Here is a 27,250-nt window from a genome sequence, read left to right as displayed (position 1 = left end):
TTAATACCTCTACCTTTAATTCATGATTTCTGCAATATAACTATTTTTCATTTTGTTATATTTCATAGAGTATGAAAATATGATATACTTTTATTTTTTATTATGACCACTACATGTCTATATGTTTAATTATCCCCAATAAATTTAAATTATTTTTTATTTTATCCATATATTTATATAACTTTCTTATAAATCACAAATTTTATCCATTTTATTTTTTTTTTAGTTTTCACCGGAATTGTACTTAATACAAAACCCCGAAACAGGGGAATATTGGAATACAGTATACTACTGGCACGAACTACTCGTATACGTATGGGATAAACCAATGCCCGGTACTTTGATTCTCTTTCATTAATAAAAAGGACAAATATGACAAATGAATTGTAACACAAGTACTTATTTTTCTAATTTTCTTCAAAACCAACATTTTTTGTTAGATTATATGCATATGAATGATAGAAATTTGTTGGTTTAATTTTATTAGAAGTATATTTATATACTTATATATATTTACGTATTTTTCTGTGACTTTATTTAATATTATTTGCTATTTAGATTCGTCTTATACATTTTTACATTTTTTTTACAATGAATCACAACTTTATTTTAATCTTAGTAATATATTTTAATTATCTTTTATTTTCATCATAAAATTCAATCTCTCTCTTTATTAGTTATCAAATATTCACATCTTTTAAAATATACCTTATTTACTCTTTGATGTTAATTCAAAAGTTCTAAGTAATATATAATATATATACGAAAAATTAATTTTAGAAATCTCAACTGTGGCTGTTTTAATTCTTAAAATCCTAACTTTGTGACATTATTTAATAATCTTAACTTTTGAAGGCATCTTATTTTATAAATATCAACTTTTGAATATACATAGATGACGCATATATCTGTTTTTACCTCTTATAGTTAGTTGTCTTTAGGAGGTTACATATTTTAAAATTTAAGATAGTATCAATAAAGTTTTAACACTAATTAAAATTTTTAAAATTTAAAATTCGTTAAAATTAAAATTTAGTTTTGATTTGAAATTGCAGTACCGATCACGATGATTTGAAAAAGAAATGATGTGTGCAGTAGTACATGCATAATGGTTCTTGTCGTGTGTATGGTACAAGATTGCACATAAATCTTTAAATAAGGGGATTGATACTAGTTTACGTACATATATTACCTTTAATTTTAGTTTTGATTACTTGTTTTTAGGTTCCATAAGTTAACAAATATAAGACTATTATTAAGCTTGGCCTTCAATATCTTATTATCAATTATGCTCTGCCCCTAGTGATGTGTTTATTTATTTACGGTTTTTGAAAATATGATATATTTTTTGAGCTATCCTAAAATTTATTTTTCTACACCTTTACAACATGATATGATATAATAATATTGATTCGATAAATAAAAATTTTTACGACCCTATTAATACAACACATTGTGGTCTTGAACTCTTAGATTTTATTATAGTCAAAGGATTGATTTGTTTCTATACTCTTAATTATATTGGTGATATGTTTCTATACTCTTAATTAATTTGGTGAGATGTTTCTATACCCCTTGCTTTCACTAACACAAGGCTTAGCTTGGAGTACATAAAATGTTATGTGGCCACCATTTTATGAGAAGTATGGCTACAACATACAAACAACAAGCAATCTCTACATCACTATCCTTATCATCTACAAGAGCTACAAAAGTCCCTTATTCTTCTAAGTCCAAATCATGATCTCCACTAAATCAAAACCCTAATACAATTTTCAATACCAAGATATTTTTTAAAAAAAACATAACTTGGACAATGAAGGAAAGATAACTTGACATAACTTGTATTCATGCTTTGAAGATGAAGGAATGATAAACAATACTCCTTCCATCCCGCTCAATTTGCATTATATGTCATTCTATTTTGTCTCACTTAATTTATATTATTTCTATTTTTAAATAATGACCCACCACTTTCTTTTAATTTCATCTATACATTTTATTCTTTTTTAATATCATACACATAATTTATTTCTCTCTTCAATTATTAGCATTATTTACTTTTTTCTTAAAAATATCTCACTTTCTCTTTGCTTTAATTCTAATGGGACAGAGGAAGTACTTTTTTATTATAGGGAAGGCTGAGAAACAAAAATGACTAAGCGAGAATATAACCATGATCTTACTTGAAAATGTGGTATTTATTCTTCACTTGAGACAAGATCCCATTCTCAATTTAGATATATGTGAGATTATATAAATTGATGATATTATTTAGGAGAAATTTGGCCAATAATTACATAGGTATAGTTGCTGAGAACTTTCCAAAAGAAATTTAACAAGCAACAAAGTAGAATTGGGCAAGATGCCAAGAACATATATAGCAAAATGGAAGAAAACTTCATCTATCCCACCGAAATTAGTAAACAATGTGTGGAGTATTACTTTTTGTAAAGAATAACGTGTGAATTACAGTTTTGAAGTTCAACAGTTTCGTAAATTACAGTCTTAATATTTATTTTTTACGAATTACAACCATCAAATTATCAAATTTTATAGGTTCGGGCCAAAAACATAAAATTCCTCGCTAACTCAATATATGCAAATGCAATTATTCATAATAATTTTTGCTAATAAAAGTAATACAAATTTATTGAGAGCAACTAACATAGATGAAGGGAGAGTTTTTGACTTGCTATTGAATGTGTGTTCTATATAAAGCCCAAACTCCCAAATTGTTGCAGTTGAGGGAGATTTTTTACTCTTATTTCCTATCTCCCAACTTTAAACACATAAACTCTCAACTCAGTGCCTTTTCACTCACTAACTCACTGAGTCAGTCACTCACTCAAAACTCAACTATGGCAGCCATTTTTAAGCTGTTTCTCTCTCTACTCTTTTGTATCGTTCTCTCCTCCCTTTCAGGTATATATTTTTTCCATTTCTTTTGCAGCATTTCCATTATTCTTTTCTTTATTAAATATGGGTTTTATGTATGCAAATCTAACAATTAACAATTTGATATTCTAATATGCACAAATCAAAAGAGCAAATCTCTAACGCTATTGTCAAATTTAAATTTTAATCTAAACCAAATCGTATTATTTCTCCGCTTCACAATGTTAATTACATTTATTTATTTTTCTAGTATATATATTAAATTTATGTAAATCAATACGAATGTAAAAGATGCACATTGGTACTCCTGCAACATTAGAATGTCACCTTTATTTATGATTACTTTTATTTTATAAGTTAAAATATAGCAAGTGTTTATTTTTAATATTTATTTTTAAAAATTTTTTGTTATATATAATTAAAAATATTAAAGATTAAATTAGTATATTAAACTGTATGAAAAAAATAAAAGTTGTAAGTAATTTTGGAACAATAGATATTTGTTTTAACTTTTTTATATGAATAAAAATTATATTTAAAATTTCTCTAAATGTAATTAACAATATGAAGTAGATTATTAGCATATAAATTTTCAACCACCATTCTTTACTAGTCAAGTCAAATTATTGTTTCTATCTTGGACATTAATTCTTCCAGCTTTATTTAGTTCAAGCGTGACATTTTTTAGATTGGATACTCTTTATAATCATAATTATTAGTATCAAAGTAGTAATAACTAATTATTTTTAAGTAGAAAATCCTAATTAATGGCCTTGATTTGTAAATCACTATAAAAGACGAAAAATATACTAATAAAATAAGCAAAACACAAAAAATTAAATTACAATTTTAAAAATGTCACCCTATCATCCCTGCACATGAGTGTGATTTGACAAATTGGCAAATAACGGTTATTAACCTAAAATTGTTCATTTTTAGTACTCCCGTACCTTTTTGTTTGTCCACCTTACCTTTTGTACGTATTTTTTAGCAAATTTTAAGTCTTAATATCTCTAAGTACGCATGATAAATAATTATAAAAATTATATATTAAAAAATTTTACATCAAGACAAATCTAACAAGATCTCACATGAATATATTTTATCTTCAATATATACCTCAAAATCTAATTTAAATGGACAAACTTAAAATGGAAAAACAAAAAATATTTTTTTTTGGCATTGGAATAACTAATAAATAAAGACATTTTATATGAAAACGACATAAATGTCTTATGTGAACATCATTTAGTACTAGTTTCATAGGAGTATATCTTTTATTCTTTTTCACAATGATATTTAAATAAGGTTGTTATAAAAATTAATAAATTTTCTTTAATATCGATAATTTGAATTGTTTTTAGGATATTTAATCTACAAATTAAAAAATAATTATTTTAACTTTTCAAGTAAAAATAAATATTAAACTAATAAAATATAATTAAATTCTTATGTTTTCAAATTAAAATTAATATTAAATTACATAAATAAAATACAAGATTCTTTCTTAAATACGGCTCTTAAGACTGTATATATAATTTTTCTATTTTTTAATTGTATATAATTTAGGATTATAAAAAATTAATATTAAAAATATTTATATTGTGACAAATTAAATATGATTAACTATTAACTATTTATTTATTTATTTATTGGGTTTGGAATATGAACAGGAGAAGTAAGTGGAGCAAAAATGGTTCTATTGAACAAATGTAGCTACACAGTATGGCCAGGAATCCAGCCAAGTGCTGGTAAAGAGATCTTAGCTCGCGGTGGCTTAACGCTGCGGCCTAACAAATTCCAAGTCATTGAAATGCCCGCCGGGTGGTCCGGCCGAGTGTGGGGTCGGCACGGCTGCCGTTTTGATGCGCACGGTCATGGAACCTGCGCCACCGGTGACTGTGGTGGTACACTTTACTGTGCTGGTGCTGGTGGGGCACCTCCGGCTACACTTGCTGAGATCACCCTTGGACAAGAACAGGTAATGTTTATGTCATGTACTCTTCTCTTCTGTTTCAATACATTTGAAGCGAACAGAAATTGTGTTGATTTTTAAGAAATTAGTGATAAATAAATAGCGTGCATGAAATTAAAAAATTTAAAAATGTATGGTTGTGATTAAAAAAAAGTGATGGATCATTTTTTAAAAATAAAATTGACTTAAAATGAGTAAGACAGACCAAAAAAAGTGGAAAAGAGAAAGTAGTATTTATTTCCTCACTAAGAAATTGGTGCAATTGTATACTACATGAAGATTAAGAAATTTTATGATCATTTTAATTGTGTGAATGATATTAGAAAAAAAGGAAAATAATATATATAGTGCCAAGGGTTGTATATAAGAAGTAATCTTATATTTTATTTATATAATTTTATTTTATTTTTTCTCTGGAAACATTATTATTATTCAACTATACTTTATTAAATACTGTTTATTATTTTTTGGAAAGTTAAATAATTATATAAGATATTAATTGCCTTTGAATTTCTAAATTAGATTATTTTGAAAAGTTAAAATTATGGATAATAAATAAAATTCGTTAATTTTTATATTACCCTTTAAAAAAGTTAAAATGTGTAAATTAAAACTAAAAATTAATAAACACATTTCAATAAAATAAAATTATAATAGAGAAAAGTGACAATTTATTAGTCATAAAGAAAGTAGCAAATGTTTTGTATGTCATAGTATCATAGGATAGATGTGTGCATCATTTATGTCGATATATTACACCTGGTTATGTTTTTTTTGGTTTTCTCTTTTATGCAAAATAATTGAGTTATTGTTGGTTGGTTTTAATTTGTTTATTAACCCTCACAGTAAAAATTTGTAACTCAATGTAAAATGACACCATTGGTATGAATTCACACAATGGATATTGAATGTTAGTTTTGTGATGTGAACATGAAAGCATGTCTAGTTGCTTATAACTCTATGGTTTTGTGCTTTATTTATTAATTACCACAAACAACTTTATCCCATGAATCGATATTGGTGATTCAATTTAGATACATAAAAGTTCCATATATTGGGTTACTTGTCTGTATCTTTATTGAGTCGGGGGACTTTTTTGGTCGTGCTCTTCTTTATGGGTATGAGTTGCCATCGTCCTTCCCTCCCCAAACCCTATCTATAATTTTTTTCTATGAGCGGGATATACTGAGTAGGATGATGATGATATTTGGAAACTTTTGTTTTCTTTTATGTTGTGTCCACATCATAAAATGTCTATTTTTTTCAGTCTTGTTGTGTACACTTTTGTCCTCATAAAATTACATCAAAGAAAAAGATGAAGATTTTTAAGAAAAAAGTGGATATTGGTAATAAATGATGTGAGAGTACAAATATATAAATGAAATTAAAAGAGAGTTAAAATGTATGAATGAAATTAAAAAAAAGTGATGAGTCATTGTCCAAAAATAACTAGAGAAAATTGTTAAAAATAAACTAAGCTTTATTTGATCTACTTAAAAATTAACCCATGTAATTGTTAAAAATAAACTTAACTATTGTTTATTTCTAAATCTTAACTTACAAAGAAGTTTTGAAGATGGTTTTAAACAATAGGCGGATTTATTTTTAACAAATATCTTAATAGATGAGTTTATTTAGAATTAAATAATAGGTGAGTTTATTTTCAACAGATTAAGTAAAGGTTGGTTTTATATTTGACTATTTACCCAAATAATTATGATGCAAAATGAATTAAAATGGCAATTGATGCTAAATAAGAGGGATGAAGAGCGTATCTTTGTGCCCATGTCGAAAACCCTAAAAGTCACATTTAATATCTTAATTAATATCTTTCATAATCCTAATGTAACAATTATTTACTCGTGTACAGGACTTCTACGATGTAAGTCTAGTAGACGGCTACAATCTCGCAATCTCAATGGTACCCTTTAAAGGTGCATCTGGACAATGCGCACCAGCGGGATGCATTAGCGACCTAAACACAATGTGTCCGGTCGGACTCCAAGTCAGGAGTGCACATGGGGGCGTAGTAGCGTGTAGAAGCGCTTGCTCGGCTTTCAACTCGCCGAGGTATTGTTGCACGGGCACGTACGGTACCCCTCAAGCATGTAAGCCCACGGCATACTCCAAAATCTTTAAGGCTGCTTGTCCGCGCGCGTACTCGTACGCGTATGATGATCCCACTAGTATTGCTACTTGCACTAGGGCTAACTATTTGGTCACTTTCTGTCCCCACCACCGCCACTGACTAGCATTGAGCAGAGGGCAAAAAAAAAACATAAAAATTTAAAAAAAATGAAAAAGTTTGGGGTAGTAGATCTATGAAAAATTAAAGTAGCTGGATTTTATTGAGTAGTGGGAGATTCTGTTTGTATGTCAGATGGATAAGAATATAATAGATGGATGTCGGTCTACTGTATTTGTATGTTTAGAGGGACTAGTATTATAATACTACCTTGAGTACTTTTGTTTGATTATACAATGTCTTAGATCTTGTGTTGAGCTATTATGTTATGTTATTATAAATATTTACTTATTTTTAGTATTAGTTTGTTAGTAGCTTGTCCTATATAGTATTAGACTACTTCCACCGTCCTAAACAAATAGCTTTTGGTAGAAATAAATTAAATAAGAAATTCAAAAGCGAGTAAAAATGGTAAAAAAAAAAATTATATTTTGGAGTATTTGACTTTTTATGCAATTTAATGTTTTATGTTGATTATTTTTATATTGAACTATGTATATTTTAAAATTACAAAAATTAATATTAATGTTATGAAAATATGTGATTAAACGATTCAGAAAGATCTCTCTTAATTATATTTTTCTTACATATTAACCGCAATATATAAAATAAGCTTAAATAATAAATAGTGTCAATACGTAAGATAGTAAGTATTGTGGAATGAATAAAGTGTATTTTATGGAAAGTGAAAGAAATTTGTGAATGAAATGTAGAATGTAAGTTTAATGTGTGGATGAAAACTTTTAAGAAAATGTGGGTTATGGCTAGAAATAGAATTTGGGTGAATTCAATGAGATTGACTTGTAAGAAAAATGAGACTAAATTTTTTGGAATAAATAAAATATAAAGATTGATTTAGATTAATTGTATTACTTATTTTACTTTTGTCTATTTAAATTTGATATGATGAGAATAATGGAATAATTTGGTGATTAAGGATATTATCTTTCATCCTTGTAATCAATTCTATCTAGTTATAGAAATGATTAATTTCTTCGATCTTACTTGTCTATAGAAATTTTCTAGTTTAGTCTTGAATTTTAACAAAATAATTCCTATAAATATAGTAGTCTGAAATAGAATAACTTTATTAATTTTTTTTTTTTAAAAATAGAAAAAAACAACTTATGAGAGAAATACATAAATAAGATAAAAATATTGTATTCATAAATGAGATCAAAAAAACAAAATGTATGCATGAATGAGATAACAAAAAAGAAAACACGACAATAAAAAATATAACAAAATCAAAATACGACTCAAAATAAATAGTGTATTAAATTTAAAGTGATATAGAGGATAATGTTAATTTTCTATGATTTTACTACAAATAGACAAAATAACTTTATTAATTTATACCTAAAATAAAAAATAAGTGAATTTTTAAAATATGTGAATGTGAATAATAATAATAATAATAAAAATTATAAATGGAGCTAAAAAATATATACTCCATAATATAATATAATAACTAAAAATAAAAATATAGCACAAAAACAAAATAACAATCCAAAATGAACAATATAAGAAATAAGAAAAGCCAGATACAAATTTAAATGGGTGCCATTGGAATTCATGTGCTAGATCTTATGCAAATGTTTTGTTTCATTGGTTGTCAAGACTAATTATTACTCCTTTCTTTTTTTTATTTACTTTTTGCACAGTTTTTAAAGTATTTTTTAATTTTCAATATTTCTAAGTATACATAATAAAAAATTATAAAAAATACATGATAAAAGGTATACATTAAGACAAATTTAACGAAATTATATATGGACATATTTTATCTTCTAAATATTTATTAAAAACATTAATCAAATTTCTCTCTCCTTAAGATGAAATATTTCAAATGAGAAGAACATTAGAGAACAACGATGTATAGTAATTCAATAGTTAATTAGATGGAAAAAAAATACGTCTTTCATTACAGGTGGTTAATTAGATATCCTATAGTTGGTCCTTTTGGGCCTGTTGAGAGTCCAACCACCTCTCGAATTTTAGAAAAAATTGAGCGAAAAAATAAAAAAAATTAAGCAAATAAGCGAAATTCTAAACTTTTCCCAAAAGTAAGCGTCCAAACCCCAAAGCTGTGCTTTGGAGCTGTTCGCAGTTACTAACTGCGAACAACTATAAAAGACAAAAGAGCTGTTCGCAGTTACTAACTGCGAACAGGCTGTTCGCAGTTAGTAACTGCGAACAGACCTGATATACAAATTCAGATCAGTTTCTGTTTTTCGCAAAATCCCATTTCTCAAACCCTACCTCACTCGACATTTCCACCTTCTCCCTCTAAAACCTTTGATTCATTCCATCAAATCGTGCAATCCTCTTTCAATTTGGCACTTCAAAATTAGTGTGGGATACTATAGCTTGCGCAAAGGTAAATTTTTTTGTGTTTTTTTGGTGTATATTTGGATTTTAGGGTTTTAACCAAATTTGTTTATTTTTTCAAATGTAGGTTTGTAGTTGTTAAATCAAGACTAATCTTAATCATCCATAAGCATTGAAGGTAATTTCTAATTGTTTTTATAGCTTTATGTTGGATTTTGAAGTAATGTTGTTGTATTAGTTGAATATTATTAGAAAATGTTGATGTTGATGTTGGTATTAGAAATGTTGTTTATGAACTTATGAATTGATTTATTATTTGGATTATGTGTATTATATATGTATGAACTTAGCTACATTATGGATTTGAATAATTTGTAGACCAAAAAAGATTATAATCAAATGAATATAATGTACTTGTATGGGCATGAGTTGATGTTGATGTTGATTTTCTTTGTGTTAATGTAGAAAATGCCATCATTTCGCGTCACTATAGTATGTTTTTGGAATGGTTGTATTAGAGAAAATAATGGCAAAGTACATTATGTTGGGGGAAGACGTAAGTTGTTTGCTTGCAATTCGAACATGGATTTGAATCACTTTAGACGTTTTATATCTTCTAAGATTGGATTGAACCCTACTAGAAGTACCGTAAATATAAGCTTTAAATATGCCTTGAGTGGAGAATTTATTGTCTTTCCTGTTGAGGATGATGAGGCTATAGATGCGATGTGGGAGCATTTAAAGTACACCCAAATTCCCTCTTTGGAGTTAGAAGAAGTACCATTAGAGAATGTAGTTGCTTCTTATCCTACTCCTACCCCTATGCCTATAGTAACTCAGGAAACTGTAAATCCCGTCGTTTCTTCCGCATCTTGTAATTTTTCTCAACCCCCTACGAATCAAGTTCCAATTGATTCAATGGTTAACTTAGGAGAAATTGCTGAGATGGGACCTTGGGATGATGGAAATGAGAGTAATGAGCTCATTGACGATCCTTCTGAGGACGATGTGGATGTCGATGAGGATGCGCTAGTAAATGACATGACTCTAGGCAACATTCCTACAATCATTCCTCCTACACCTTATGCCCTCTGTCCACCTTTAAACGAGTATGCGGAGGACAGCTCATGGAGGACTTGGGCTTGTGATACCACATACACCGAACAGGGAGAGTTTGAGAAGGGTATGATGTTTGATAACAAGGAATCGTTGTTGGAAGCTATCAGAGTGTATCATATTGGGAGAAATGTGGAGTACAGAACGGAGACCTCGAACCAAACTGTCCTTTCCTTGAAGTGCAAGCGGGGTTGTTCGTGGAAACTTAGAGCTACGTTTGACTCTAATATATCTTCATGGCGTATTGTTACCTATAAGGGTAAGCACGGTTCTTGTGTATTGGGTAGTGACAATGTGTCGGCTGCACACATTCACCTAACATCTTCTATCATTAACAATGTTATTAGAAATTGTGTTGCTAAAGACCCATCCATTAAGGTATCTGTCGTTCGTCAGATGGTTAAAGATCGCTTTGGTGTGGATGTGAATTATAAGAGAGCGTGGTGTGCAAAGCAACAAGCTTTGTTATCCATTTACGAGACATGGGAAGGTTCTTACTCACTCCTTCCACGCTTTTTAGAAGCTTTGCAACATTCCAACCCGGGGTAGTATTTGAGTGGTATTTTAAGGATGACAATGACATTGGTGTATATGTGAGACCTAATATTAGGACCTTCCAACGTGTCTTTTGGGCCTTTAAACCTTGCATTGAAGGCTTCAATTATTGTAAACCTCTTATTGCCATTGACGGCACACACTTGTATGGTAAATATCGCCATACCTTATTGACTGCCATTGCCCAAGATGGTGATAAGGGAATCTTTCCATTGGCCTTCGCATTGGTAGAGAAGGAGAACATAAGTGCATGGTCCTGGTTCATGTCCTGTATTCATAAGCATGTCACACAGAGGATGGGGTTATGCGTTATTTCTGATAGACACGTTGGTATTTTAGCAACCATGGAAGAGCCGGAGTGGCAACCACCTAATGCTTATCATAGGTTTTGCTTACGCCATTTGCTTAGCAACTTTAATCGTGCTATGGGTAATGTTCGGTTGAAGAAGTTGTTGCGTACGGTTCGAGGTGGAATTTTGCCCGCCGGACGCGCAAGCACACCGGCAACGGTCTTGGATTCTACCGAGATCAATTAGACCTACTACGACCCAACCAGGTAAACATTTCAGTACTCATTAACATTAGTACAATTTAATCAACATATCACTTACCTTTTTCATAACATGTATTTTAGTTTTTGTGGGACCCATACCCAGCGGAAGCCTACGCAGCTGTACCCGAACACTCGAGGATTCATTCCGGGGCGTGGAGGGCTTCTATGCCACTCATATGCTTCGACATTGTCGAAGTACATCTACCAGAGCGCGTAATGCGCCAATATGGGTTGCTACAGGGCATTCCACCGCCTTGTGACACTGAACCCCGACTGCACCTAATTTCGCGAAGAAATCAAGCTGGGGCTAACTGGATGGAGATCAACGGGCGCCACATCGCTCGTTGGGATCATAGACTAGAGCTGCTGGCACAAGGTGCGCCGATCGATGTTGTCGGCGCACCTACTACACCTGACTATATGCCGTGGTTCCTCTCCATCACGCGCCGATGGATGACACCACGTGCCATCTTGGAAGCAGCACATTACGCACCTGCTGCGCCTACGATGACCCAATTTGTAAGTCTTCATTTGTATTTATTTGATTAAGTTGCCAATTAAATAATAAAATGTTACATTATCTAAATATTAATTGCAGGCACAAGGTGCGGCAAACGTGATGCGGTATAGCCAGGAGGAGCCGGTGAGGGAGATTGCGCATGGCATGCTCGTCGGCTCGCAGTTCCAGCACTTCATACCGGAAGTCGCTGCACAACACTCACCGACTATCTCCCATACGCACATGGCATGCTCTCCTTCTTATGACTACCATTTGGAGGAGATGGATCATTCATATCCCGTTGACGCTGCGGGGACCTCGCAGGCTGGGCCATCACAGCCATCACAGTACCAGTCCCCTCCACTGCCAGAGCGTCACGCGAACACCTCTTTCTATCGTAGGAGGCGAAGGAGACCAACTCAGTTGGATAAGGTAGATGAGGGTTCGTGAGCGTTAACGATTACCTTTTGTGTATTTGGATCGACTATGTACATATATATATATATTTTAATTGACTTGTATATTTCAAACATTTGTGTATATTTTGTTGTATATACATGTTTAATTACTTTATCATAAGCCCCAAACTTTGACTTATGAATGATCGGAGTTTTGGCGATGAATCATGCCGCCTTAAAAATACATCGACTGGTAATTACCTATTCTAATGTCTCTAGTGCAATTACAACAAACAACAACTCAAAAATAAAGGAAAAAAAAAAATTAATTAGCTGTTCGCAGTTAGTAACTGCGAACAGCTATAAAAGACAAAACAGACTGTTCGCAGTTACTAACTGCGAACAGCTCTTTTGCTTTTATAGCTGTTCGCAGTTAGTAACTGCGAACAGCTCCAAAGCATAGCTTTGGGGTTTGGACGCTTAATTTTGGGAAAAGTTTAGAATTTCGCTTATTTGCTTAATTTTTTTTATTTTTTCGCTCAACTTTTTCTAAAATTCCCACCTCTCTTTCTTATATCTCTGTTCTTGGCTAGGAATTTGATACCCCTTTCACTTCCTTTATACTACCCCTTTTGTTTAGACTACTAACTTGTAATTTGAAAATTTGACTTTTGTATATATACTAGATAGTGTACGTGCGATGTATAATTTTATCAAATTTTTTGACATATTTGTATAAATTAAGAAATTAAAATTTTAAAAATATATTGTACATTATAGTTATATTTCATTTCACTCTAAACAGTTGTATATACTACGTATATTATATCATATTTTGCATTGTGTGCAATATAATTATATTTATTTTTATAATTTTATTTTGAATAAAAGAGTAAAGGGTTCGTACCCTGAGTACAATACAAAATTATGAGTTTTTTTAATAAAAAATAACATACCAATTTTTACTACCAAAAATAACTATTACATTAATTTATAGAAGTATTAAATACTATTACTATTAATAACATACTTTAAAATCAAATATAAATACATAAAAATATATAAAATTATTTTATTAGTTTAAAAGGCAAAGATATTTTTTCTCATAAAAAATATAGGTGACTTATATAAAGATAGTCGCAACCTAAATCATATTAGAATTAATCATTGCATTTAAGTAACCAAGAGTACATATAACAAAAACAAATCCTAATAAAAGTATATTACATTTTAACCATCTCAAATATATCTAATACACTAAATAATATTCATTTAATAAATAAAATTGAAAACATTTTGTAAATAATTGAAATAAATAAAATACAATATATAGTTTCTAATACATTAAATGCGATTTAACCTAAAAAATAAAAAAACAATTAATAAGAATAATAATATACTAAAAATAAGAAAGTAGAAAGTCAAAGATAATCATAATTACCATGACATCATCATTAAATTTTAGAGGGATAGTTTTTAATGAGAAAGCGACACATAATCAATTTTAAAAGGAGATGATTCAGCCGTGTTTTGTTTTAGTAATGGTTATAGATTTTGAATTCTACTAGATTTTAAACTCATAACGAAAAAATCCTAGCACCGCCATTGTTGCAAGCGTCTAATATTAACAAAGAGGTTCTTAATTAAAATAACATTATCTCGATTTTTAATAGTTTGCTCTATTAGAATCATTGAGACTTGAGTGCACCAATAAGGTGTGCATTATTGAAATGAAAGCTACAAGAGGTTATCCAAATGAAAAACGAGATGAGAAAAGTAAACAAAATAATAGAAGAATGGACACAATGATTTGCGAGGTATCTTGGATACCTCCCCCTCAACAAAGATGTATTTATAATTGGATACAACAATACAATGTATAAATAACTCTCCCTTTCTTGAGAACAATCTCTCAAGATCACAATACTAATTCAAAGATAGACAATCTCAAGTTTCTTACAAATGAACTAGCTCTCTCACAATTTGTATTGTTTGTGATGATTGATTTTGTGAATGATGTATCCTTTTATAGGGAAGGCATACATCATTCTAGAACTCCATCATAAATCACCATTAACACACAATTAACACCATACTTTAACATCCTACAATAAATAACAATTAACATAGCAATAAACAAGGAATACAATGCCCTATTATTGCACAAAAACGCACCAAAAACTAGAAGCATCTGAGGTAATGTGCTTGAACGAGCGTGACAGGTGCTCGAACAAGCACATAGATCAGATCTACTATTGCTGTTGCACACTGCTGCTCGAACGAGCAGCCTTGTTGTTGCCTTTTGTTCACTTGTTTTCTCATTTCCTAGTTCAACAACCTTATTCCCATGCCTTGACTCGTTCAAGGCATGGTTCGTCCCCCTTTAGTGAAGCTTCATTTGCCTCACGTTAAGGACGTCATGAATTGTTTCAAACTTTAAAACACTACAGCTCGGCACATCCTCACTATCTTTCTCCAACGTACATGATAAGGCTTGTTCGATTAAATGTTCAAATTTAACGTCAATTTTAAGAGTTTTGGTACTTGCACTAACAATTATGATGTGTATTAATGCAAGTTAAAGTGTGTTTAAGTATGTAAGTCAATGTATGATTATGGATATATTGAAGTGTGCCTTAGAATGGGAATTAAGAGGTATGATCAATGTATTTAGTGAGGAAACTTATAAGTTTAAGAATCTGTCGAACAAGGCATCCAAAGGAGGTACCTTGCCTTGAACGAGCAACAAGATCAGAATGCTTCAGAAGGTTCAACAAAAAAAGTACTCAAACGAGCATGAATAGTACTCAAATGAGCACTTAGTTTAGAATGGGATAGAAGCTTAACCTGCTTGCCGCCTGAACGAGCAACCCTGTCTGATATCCTAGGATTATGGTTTTTGGTCCATTCATATGCTTGCAGTTGTTATGACTTTTAATACTTGTGATTTATGTAATACATTAAGTAATTAATCTTTGTAGATAGGGAGCTCATATGCTTATTGTAATAATCCACAAAATAACCCCTAAGCCTAAACATATAACCTTAATCTATTCTCAACTTTTATTCTCCATTGTTAGAGTTCTTGAAACTCCATTTTTAAAATATATTCAAGATATTACACACCTCCAAGGATGTAGTCTAAATTGGGTGAATCTCATAAATCCTTATGTTTTTAATTTATTATGTTTTATTTTCCTACATACATTGTTGTTTCATGGAAAGAGTAATTTGTTCATCAAGGTACTTCACATCTTCAATTTTAGTGATATATATTAGTGTTTGAGTATTGCATTTTAGACTCTAATCTAGCTCTCATTTATGCTCGTAGGTAGTAGTAGTTGATAACACTAATTATTATATCCTTATATTTGGCAAGAGATAATAATCGTAGTCTTACTAATATTCATTGGAATTCATAATCCACGATCAGATGCTAATTAAGTTTAAGTTTGAAAGTTCATTTTATGCGATCATGTTATCCTAACTCTGCCATCTTTACCTACTAATATTCTTATATGATGATTATTCTTTAAGCACTATAATAATAGAGACAAAAAGGGCACGATTTCTATTCATATTTTAATTTTACATCCTAATATATACCAATATTCTTATTTGATAATAATAAGCACTTTTTTTAAGCACTTTAACGTAATAATAAAATATACAAAATAAGAAAAAAAAAACTCAATACTCATTTAGTAAGTAGAAAAGTTATTTTGCAACCTTCTTCTTGGGAGCTTATTGTATTAGTTCTTATGTTAAATTGTGTTAATTATGTAAACATTTTGTACATGGGTCTATCAAAATTGTATTTTAAAGTTTAGAGATCAAATAACTCAAATACTAGTCTTCTATGTTTGAGGATAAAAGGTTAATATAACCAAATTCAATGTTATACAAAAAAATCATTTTAGAATATACTATTTTCCTTATATTTAGGACACTAAGATTATTCTGTTACTGTTATTTCTATATTTATGCTAGTGACTTATGTATAAATATAGAGGTGTTTATTGTAGGAATATACATGCGTAAAGCGGAATTGCAAGAAACTATTTCTTAACATCTAAACAGAATCACATGCATATCATAATGTAGAAGAATATCATACCCTTGATGCGTGAATTCCACTTTATATAATCGAGTATGAAATATACTAAAATAGAGATAATAGAACGTCAAATGTCGTTCCTCTAATGTTGGTCCACAAGCATCGAACGTATCACCACACTGCTAGTGCAAAATAAGAAAAACCCCTTTTCTCATTACTTTTTAGGTAGAGAATATGAGTGTGTAGAGAATACTAGAAATGATAATGCGTACATAAAAGATGAACAAAGTGCATCTATATATACACCATGTATCACCTCTTCATATACCCATTACATTCATGTAACCTTTACATGTCTTAATGTTGTTACATAATGTTTGTTTTGATTCCCAATTAAAACACAAAATTAGACAAATAGTAACTGTTCACTTTTCAGGTAATACTTATGATGATTAAGTACATACTTTAATTTATAATTAAACATATAATCAATATATTGTATAACTCCTAATACTTTAAGTATCCAATGAGCATCTTATGTTCTTGGTGTAAATATATATCCAATCGATTACTTATATGTGTGCCTTTATAGGACTCGATTATAATAGTAGTAAACTACTCATATTAGATTCAGATCATAGTTGGTTTCTAGCAAAACACTTGATCACCTAAAATAATCGAGTGTATTTTATCTCCATAATTCGTCCCATTTATATATAGTAATTACACATGGAAAAAGAATATTATATATAGTAATTACACATGGACAACGAACACTAATTTCCTTCATTTATCTCTCATTAATAAAATAATACAAGTCCCCCTCTCTCTCTAGAGTTAGGGCCTTTTCTCCCTAGGTTTCTTAGGTACTTCTCTCCCCAAGTTTTTTAGGCTCTTCTCTCCTTAAATTTCTTGGGGTCTTCATGCTTGTGTTTTTGCGTTTATTGTGTGATCATGGCTGATTTGTTGGTTGAGCAATGCTCTAAGTTACATTTTGGTAACGATGAGGATAATATCATTGATCTTGTAATAAACTGAAGGCGGGTCAGGAGGATAAATTATCGTTGCAATTGGTTGGGCGCCTATTAACTGAAAAACCACTGACTTTTGAGGCACTAAAGTGTACAATAATGCATGTGTGGAGTCTGAAGGAGGGGGTTATTATTAGAGCCTTAAAATCAAATCTTTTTCTATTTCAATTCTTTCATTGAAAAGATAACGATAGAATATTAAGTGAAAGACCGTGGTGCTTTGAACAACGATTACTTATCTTGCAAAAAATTAATAAAGATATACAACTGTCTTATATGACTTTGAATTTTTCTCCTTTTTGGATACGGTTGTATAACTTAACTTCTGGTTGTTGGTCGGATGAGAAACTAAAGGCTGCTGCGAGGGGTTTAGATGAGGTTTTGGAGGTTGAGGAGGATTTTCTTGATTTAAACCCGTATCTTAGAGTTAAGGTTTTGTTTGACTGTACTAAACCTTTGAAGTGTTTTCAGAATGTTCGTGTTAGGGGGAGTCTATGGTGAAGATCAAATATGAGGGACTTCCTCATTTTTGTTTTCATTGGGGCCATATGAGTCATGTAGAAAAAGATTGCTTAATTTTTAATGATGAAGATAAAGAACATGGGATTGGTTGGGGCTTGACTATTAGGGCTTCTCCGAGAAGGGGTATCACCAAGATTAGGGAGGAGATTACTGCTCTGAAATTAAAGCCTCGTCTTTTTGTTGTTAAGCCTAAGGTTATGGAGTCGGCTTCTAATCCATGTGGTTTTCCTTCTATTTTGAGCAGGGGTGCAGAGAAAGAATATATGTTGATTTGGATTGTGGGTATCGGGATGTTGGTTATCACTGCAATATTTTGAAAACGGGTGTTGTGGTGAATGAGGAGGATGGTGATGTGTGTACTGGCAGGCCTGAGTGTGTTCAGCAGGTAGCTTCGGAGTTGATGGATACTATTGGTGAAGGGTCAAAGGATCTTGTCGATGATGTGTTTTCAAAAAATGATCAGTTTTCTTCATCTACGAGGCCGTTGATTACGCTTCCTGGGCATGATAGGGATAATGAGATGGATCCTAACCTTACGTTTAATATTGGAGCCTACAAGAAGGTTACAAAGAGGAAGATTACTTTTAAAAGAAGAATAGTGGAGTTTCTTCAGGGTTGCTGCTGTCTGGGCCGGTTTCTAATGGTGTTGATCATCATGGTGAGTCTCATAATTTAATTATGGTTACGAGGAAGCTTGGAGATGTGGATGTTGACATGATTGATTGTGATGATAGTCTGTTGAAATGTTTCTGTGCTAATAATGTTGCTTGCTTTAGTTAGGATGATAAAGTAACAGAGGTTGGTGGTGTCTAACCCCGCGAACCATTATGAAAATATTGAGTTGGAACTGTCAGGGTTTGAATAATCCCTTGACAGTTTGCATTCTCAACACTTGGTGTTTGAGAGAAAGGCCTCAATTTGTTTTTATTATGGAGTCCTTGATGTGTAAGAGTAAGCTAGAAATGGTTTGTGATAGGTGTGGTTTTAAGGATGGTTTATGTGTTGATTGTGTTGGTCACTTAGGAGGGATTGGTCTTTCGTGGTGTGATTTTGATGTGCATCTGGTTTCTTTTTCTTCTCATCATGTCCTTGTGGAGATTAAGAATTATAGGTTGGATTCGACTTCTTGGTTTGCTTGCGGTGTTTATGGTTGGGCGAATAGGCCAAGTAAATATAAAACCTGGGATTTGATTCAACAAATCAGAAGGGATGCTTGAGGTCCTTTAGTGATGTTTGGGGATTTTAATGAGATTTTGCGTCACAAAGAAAAAGAGGGGGGGGGGGGGGGGGGGGGGGGGGTGCTATTCGTAGTGAAAAAGATATGGATGCCTTTAGATTTTGTTTGGATAGTGGGTTGGTTGATTTAGGGTACAGGGACAACATGTTTACTTGGTGTAGAGGTAATCATCCTTTGTCTATGATAAGGGAGAGGTTGGATCGATTCGTGGCATGTTCTAATTGGCTAAATTTGTTTCCTTCTATTGACATTCGACACTTTCCTATTTATAAGTCGTATCACGCTCCTATTTTGTTGTGTTCTGATAATTCTTGGAAAGATGATTATGCAAAAAAGCTTTTTAGATTTGAATCCCTATGGCTGCCTAATGTTGATTGTAGAAGAGTGGTGACTGAGGCTTGGAATTCTTTTTTGGGAGCTAATATTGAGGTGCGAATTGAAAATTGTGCTTCTTCTTTATCCTCTTGGGTTGAATCTACCTTTGGGGCTCTCAAGCGAAGAATAAGGAATGCTGAAAATAAGCTTCGAAAGGCGCAAAAATGTTTTCCTAATGCTACAATGCTTGCTATTTGTAAAGTCTTAGCTAATGAATTGGATGATCTTCATCAATTGGAGGAATCCTACTGGTTTTTGAGATCTAGGGCCAATGAGCTTGGGGATGGCGATAAAAACACTACGTATTTTCATCACAAGGCTAGTTCGAGGAGATGTAGGAATCTGATTAAAGGCTTGAATGATGATGATGGTAATTGGAAAACGAGCCTAGTTGACTCGGAGTGCATCATTACTTGTAACGACCCGGTTTAAGTGACTCGGAAATTCATATGACAATACAAATTCCGGTCCACTCCTTGGACTCTAGAGAAAAATGTTCTCTAGGATCGTCAACGTTCCGTCGATAAAGAAATATAATTAAAACAGAAACAGTACCAGCGTGAAAGAAAATAAGTCAGCGGAAGTTCTAACGTACAAATCAAGAGCCTAAAGGCCTCTAGATAAACTAAATAAAATAGGCGAAAACGAAAAGAAAGCAACACCATCTCTTGTTACATAATTCGAAGTTATTTCTACTCATAATCTAATTACAAAAGAAAGAAGCATAGTCTTGATGATTACGAGTTCTAAGTCGAGACCTCACTCCAGCCCCCACCCGCAATCAACCTACTAGTCGTCATGTGACAACACGTAGTAGGTTCCAAAGAACAATCCAATACACGTCAGAGACTTCATACAAAAGTCAACCAGGTTGAATACAAGCAATGTGTTTATCCTAGCATGCATAGGCTCTAATACATTCATTATTAGATAATTCCAAGTTGTAACGTTGCCCGTCCTGTTCGGGTCGTTCAAGCACAAATCCAATCCTTTTGGAGGAATACACTTGGGAGAGCTAATCCCAAGACAACCACCGACCTAAGACGTTGCCCGTCCTATTCGGGTCGTCAAAGGAAAAAGTATGTATACCCCCATGGTGACCGTAATGATCCAAAACTACCATGGGAACAATAATTGTAATAATCCAAACCAAAACGTTAACCCCTTTGGGTAACATAATACAAACCAAAACATTAACCCCTTTGGGTAACAAACACATAAATCCTCAATTCCTAATTAACTTCTTTCAAATTATTTAAAATGTCTAATCCTTATGTGATTTACAATGCCTCGATTAGAAATGAAACAACACTACTTGCACAACCACATAAACAGTATGGTTTAAGCGTGTACCTTTAAGCGCTGCAACCAAACGATGTTTAATCACGATAGAAATTTCGCCCTCTTATGAATCGAGGTCCTAAATAACACACACACAAATGATCACGTATTAGAACGTGCTTACACATTTAATCCACTCCATACTACTAAGATATTACTAAGACTTGATAATTTAAAATGTTTTCATCCAATACCCAATAGTTCCAAACTTTAATATTTAACCATAAACTTAAACGGACAATTCGGACAGTTTAGAAAACTCAAATGGAAAATCCGACTTCGCCACTGCGTCCGGAACGCATCAATTACCTTGGGTACCAAATTTCATAATTTCTAACATCCAATTACTGTTTTTAATTATTTTAAGCGTATAATGAGTTTTTAACACATTGGTACGTAAAACAACATCGGAACACGACTAACGTTTCCGGATCGGCACCATTGCCGAGGCAGAAACTGCTGCTGCCTGAATTTTTATTTTATTTTATATTATTATTATTATTATTATTATTATTATTACTATTTTATACATACATCATTAAAATTATTAACCCTTTAAATCTTATGACCAAAATAATCCGAACGAGGCCACATTCACAACTACTAAGATAAAACAAACAAGACCAAATTTTCTATCACACAACCACTTGACATTTCCATACATATATTAATACACAAAACCCCATCAACAAAGCATATAAGTCATCAAATAGAAAGAAACATGCCCATCCAAAAAATCTTTCAAGAAACTTAAAATTTTATAAATTATGATAATTAAATTAAATACTTAATATTCTCTTAACAAATTAAAATTTTATAGAGAATCATAAAACCAATTCACCCCTTTTAAATCAAGACATATATATATATAAACACAATCCTTCAAACAAATCAAATTTTGCTAAAGGATTTCTAAACTCTTAGATAACTACATTACTTAATCTATACCATTTAAATTTCATCTAACAAATTGAAATTTTGTTAGAGAAATGCAAATCATAAAAGAGATTTATTTAAATATCAATATAAACTTAATTCTTATAACAAATTTAAACTTTGTTAAAGAATATTAATCAAGAAAGGGTTTTTTTTTTAATTTTTTTTATAAAAGAAACATAACTTAATCCTTTTTACAAATTAAAGTTTATTAAAGGATTATTAGAGAAAACTACATGTACAAAAGAAAAATACTCAATCCTCCTAAAAGTCATAGGATATCATCATATATAAAATATAATTCATTTTAGAAATCTTGTATATAAAATTTATAATTAACAATTCAACTAAACTTACCCCTTTGATCAAAAGATTGGATGGAACAACAATTTTTTTTTCTTTGAGTGTGCCGAAACCAAAGAGCAAAAGGGAGAGAATTTTCTGAATTTTATTGTGTTCACTTGAAGGTTTAGAACGGTGAGGAAATTCAAGTGATGCTTAAGGATTAATAGGCAATTAAAACATATGATCATAATTGTGCCATAATACACAATTATGAGAGGAGTTACAAGACTCCTCCCATGCTCCACACAATCGGCCACCCCTTCCTTTTCCCCTAATTTTTATTTTTTTTAATCATTTAATTAATTAAGTAATTATTATAATATTGTTAAAACAGAAATGAAACCCCACGCGATAACAACGTATGCGATAACACATGTTACCGTTAAAACTTAGCTTACTTTATTTCTTATAATTATCTATGTAAATAATAAAATTTAATAATACTTATTTATTTTATTTTATTATATTATGTTTTTAAACCCGATAAATTACGGGGTGTTACATTACTTGTTATTATGCTCGCCAATTTTCATCTAGTTCTCCCTCAGGTGTTGATGTGGCTATTGATGGCTTAGATTTGATTGTGACTGATGAGATTAATCTTTTGTTGGAGGAGGAACCTTTAAGCTTTGAGATTAGAGATGTTGTTTTTCAGATGCATCCTACGAAAGCGCCTAGGTTAGATGGTTTTCAAGCTCTATTCTATCAGAAGTTTTGGGATGTGGTGGGTGGTGACGTTGTTTGTCTTGTGAAGAAATGGTGGAGTGGTTTGGTTGATCTTAAGTCTATCAATAAAACTTGTGTCTCTCTGATTCCTAAATGCATTGAGCCTCGTTCTTTATATGATTTTAGGCAGATTAGCTGTTGTAATGTCATTTATAAGATCATTTCCAAGACAGTTGCAAATCGTCTTAAAGGTTTTTTAGGGGATATTGTTTCAGTTAATCAAAGCGCCTTTATTCCTAGGAGGTTGATTACGGATAATGCTCTGTTAGCTTTTGAGGCTTTTCATTCGATGAGGAGAAGGAAAAATGGGAGGAAGAATTCGTTTGCTCTCAAACTTGATATGAGCAAGGCCTATGATAGGGTGGATTATGTTGAAGATGGGTTTTTGTGATAGTTGGGTCCGAAGGGTGATGCATTGTATCTCTAGTGTCTCTTTCTCTTTCAAAGTTAATGGTCATGTGCTTGGTAATGTGGTTCCTACAAGGGGTCTAAGGCAAGGTGATCCGATTTCTCCATATTTGTTCATTTTATGTGCCGATGCGTTTTCCACTCTTATTTCCAAAGCCTTACATAGGAATGCCCTGCATGGGGTGTCGATATGTCGTGCTGCCCCCTCTTATCTCGTTTGTTTTTTGCTGATGATAGTATTTTGTTTGCTAAAGCGATTGTTAGTGAATGCTCAGTGGTGGCTAATATTATTAGCTTATACGAAGGAGCTTCTGGTCAGAGGGTCAGTTATGATAAGAGAACGATTTCTTTTAGCAAAGGGGTGCATCAAGATGTTAGAGTTCAAATTATGGGAATGCTGGGTGATCAAGAAGTGGATAGACATTCAAGATATTTGGGATTACCGACGATTATTGGGAAATCAAAGAAATCTGTGTTTTCTTGTTTGAAGGAGAGGATTTGGAAGAAATCCAAGGTTAGAAAGAAAAACTTCTCTCGTGGGCAGGAAAAGAAGTCATTCTGAAGACTGTGGTTTAGGCAATTCCTACATATATGATGAGTATTTTTCAGATTCCCGATGGGCTTTTGGATAACATTCAATCTTTGATAGCTCAGTTCTGGTGGGGTTCTTCTAATGGTACCTGTAAAACCCATTGGCACAGTTGGGATAGTTTATGCCTCCCCAAAAGCAAGGGTTGTATGGGTTTCAAAAATCTTAAATGTTTTAACCAAGCTTTATTGGCTAAACAGATTTTGGCGCATTCATACCTCTGTAAATCCTTTTTTGGTTGATTTCTTTAAGGCTTTTTATTTCAAACATGATGATTCTTGAGGCTAGAAGGGGTTATGATCCGAGCTTTAGTTGGAGGAGTATGTGGGGTGCAAAGTTTCTTTTATTGGAAGGTCTTGGATGACGTGATGGTAATGATAGGTCCATAGACGTTAGGAGGCACAAATGGATTAAGGTGGATGGGCATTTTGCTAGTCCAAAGCTTATTCATGATGATATGACTGATTTTATGGTTGGTGATCTTATTCATCACGATGATATGGTTTAGGGCATTGGTAAAGTGCGTAATTTGTTTGATCATAACTCTGTCAAAGCTATTCTATCAATTCCTCTGTCGAAATGTGGTGGGGTTGATAGAATGTTTTAGGGTTACACTAAATCGGGCTCTTATTCTGTTCGATCGGGTTATTGGTTGGGTATGATGGGGGTGATTTAGGTTAGTGGAGGTGATGGAGATAGTCAAACGGATAATTTTTGGAGAATTGTGTGGAATATTGATCGTCCTCCGAAGTTGAAACACTTTTATGGAGGGCTTGCAAGAATTCTCTTTCGGTGAATAACCTTCGGTTTCATAGGCATATGGCTTCTTCTCCTATGTGTTCTAGGTGTGGCTCTCATTCGAAAACTTTATGTCATGCTCTGTTGGATTGTTAAGATAATCGTGATTTGTGGCGTTCTCACCCGGATGCTAGTGTCATTCAAAATGTGCCCCGTCTTTCCTTGCGGAGTGCTTCCTATGGATTCATTCTCACTCGAGTCCGGACAGTCGAACTCCTATATATGCTTCATTACGGGTGGCGTGGTATGGGCAGAATAAAAAGGTTATGGAGAATCAAAATTGTGATCTTGTTCAACTTTCGGCTTCGTTTGTGAAGATGATTTCAGATTATTTGGGTTATGCTCATATGATGTTTGAGGTTTGCTCGCCAACTGTTACATCCTCGTTGCAATGACAACTACCATGTGAGGGCTAGGTGAAGGTGAATTTCGATGCACATTTGGGATCAAATTTTCATCGTGGGCTTAGTGTTGTGATTAGGAATGAGCATGGTGAGTTGCTGGCAGTTGGGTCTCGCAAATTAGTGAATAATTGGGATGTTAAGGCGTCTGAAGCAGCAACGGCTTGCTATGGTTTGGAGTTGGCTTTGAGTTTGGGTTATGAGAAGATTCTTTTAGAAGGGGATGCTTGGAATGTCATTAGTGCTATTAGGAGGAAGGATAAGGGTTGTGCCACTATTCGTGTTCTTTTTGATTATCTGTATTTGTTGAGCTCTTGCTGTGCTTCTTTCTCTTGTTGCTTTGTCCGAAAAGTTAGAAACATGATAGCCCATAGGATTGCTAGGTGGTATACGGGTTCCGCTCTTGAGAAAGTTTGTTTAGATTGTTTTCTCCTGGTCTTCGGACCTTGACTGCTCTTGATGTTATATAAGCTCTAGGTGTTTCTCAAATAAAAAAAAAAAATACAAGTCGAGTATTCAAATATTAAACTCTAAGCCTAAATTTCACATTATTAATATCTTTATTTGAACCTAATTCCGTATTATTAATTTATTCATGTGTTTGAATACAATTTTGTGATATTTGAATATTTTTTTATAATTTTTTGTACAAGCATAGGAATTGAAAATTCCATTGAGATTAATTTTAAAAATAGGCAATAGCAGTAATTTTAAAAACATGTATCAATTGTAAATATCACATCTAGCTACACATATATTGAATGAGAATTAATTATTATGGATAAATGAAACTTTTAAGTTTTGAGTATGAAAAGGAACAATCATTCATTATTAAACATTTGAACCATCAATTCATGATTTGGCATAAATTCTTTGTCAAATCCAACGATTCTGTTAAAAGAATTGTTATCGAAGGCAACTTTATAATTATAAATATTAAATTTGTTATTGGGCTTATATACAAGATCTGTATAAGAGGAGAATTGGTTATCTTAAAAACAATTGGTGTTGATAAGAGTAGCCCATCAATTATACTACTTCTATTCCACGTATTTTTCATCAATTGTCATTTTGGTCATTTTGGTCCGATTCACTCATTTTGTATCATTTTTATTTTTGGACAATAATACATCACATTGTTTTAATCTCATCCATACATTTTAACTCTATTTTAATTCCATACAAATTCTTGTATGAGACGGTCTCATCGTGAAACAAGCCTCATATTTGGGCTGTTAATTTCATCCACGCAACGCATTCTCTCTCTTCATTTGTTAGCAATTTATTAAAAATCCCTCAATTTTTTCTTTGCTTCAAATAGACAGAGGAAATATTTACTTTATATGTTAATCAACTTTTCTCTAATTTTTCGATATGAGATCAAGTTTACGTTGTTATAAATACCACCAAAAGTTCTTGCAAGAGATACACAAATGTCATTCTTAACATAACCCATTAAAGATTAAAGTCTATTTACCGTATTTTTAATGTCTACTTTCATTATCTTTAATTTTACTTATAATATTTTAAATATCAAATTATATCATTCTTAATGTCCACTTATAATATTTTAAAAAATATATATAATGAGCCGACCAAATGAGAGACGATCTCTTTGAGAGATCGTCTCTCACAAGAATTTGTGTTTTATTAATATATATATATATATATATATATATATATATATATATATATATATATATATATATATATATATATATATATATATGATATGATATGATATGATATGATGATTTTTGTCAAGGCTCTTTTAGGAATATATTTATTTTTTTCAACATTTTATTATTATATATTTTTAATTTTTATTACTTTTATGTTGATGATGACGATCAGATTTTTATAATTTTAGGGAAAAATATTTTTAATTTGACTTAAAAGTTAAAACATTAAAAT

General features: G+C 31.9%; 2 protein-coding genes across 2 annotated transcripts; both read left to right on the top strand.

Moving 5' to 3' along the window:
• Positions 1-2,682: 2,682 nt before the first annotated feature.
• On the top strand, positions 2,683-7,375 carry LOC130826741 (thaumatin-like protein). Its single transcript, XM_057692310.1, has 3 exons — positions 2,683-2,925; positions 4,572-4,879; positions 6,744-7,375. The coding sequence occupies exons 1-3, from the start codon at positions 2,703-2,705 to the stop codon at positions 7,119-7,121; spliced, it is 909 nt and encodes a 302-aa protein (XP_057548293.1). The 5' UTR covers positions 2,683-2,702; the 3' UTR covers positions 7,122-7,375.
• Positions 7,376-12,023: 4,648 nt separating this feature from the next.
• LOC130826371 (uncharacterized) lies at positions 12,024-12,765 on the top strand. Its single transcript, XM_057691981.1, has 2 exons — positions 12,024-12,192; positions 12,272-12,765. The coding sequence occupies exons 1-2, from the start codon at positions 12,094-12,096 to the stop codon at positions 12,620-12,622; spliced, it is 450 nt and encodes a 149-aa protein (XP_057547964.1). The 5' UTR covers positions 12,024-12,093; the 3' UTR covers positions 12,623-12,765.
• The last annotated feature ends 14,485 nt before the right edge of the window (positions 12,766-27,250 follow it).

This window comes from Amaranthus tricolor, chromosome 1, assembly GCF_026212465.1.
Source record: "Amaranthus tricolor cultivar Red isolate AtriRed21 chromosome 1, ASM2621246v1, whole genome shotgun sequence".
Lineage (NCBI taxonomy): Eukaryota > Viridiplantae > Streptophyta > Magnoliopsida > Caryophyllales > Amaranthaceae > Amaranthus > Amaranthus tricolor.
The sequence above is the reverse complement of the archived record's forward strand: the minus strand, read 5'-3'. Positions and strand labels throughout refer to the sequence as shown.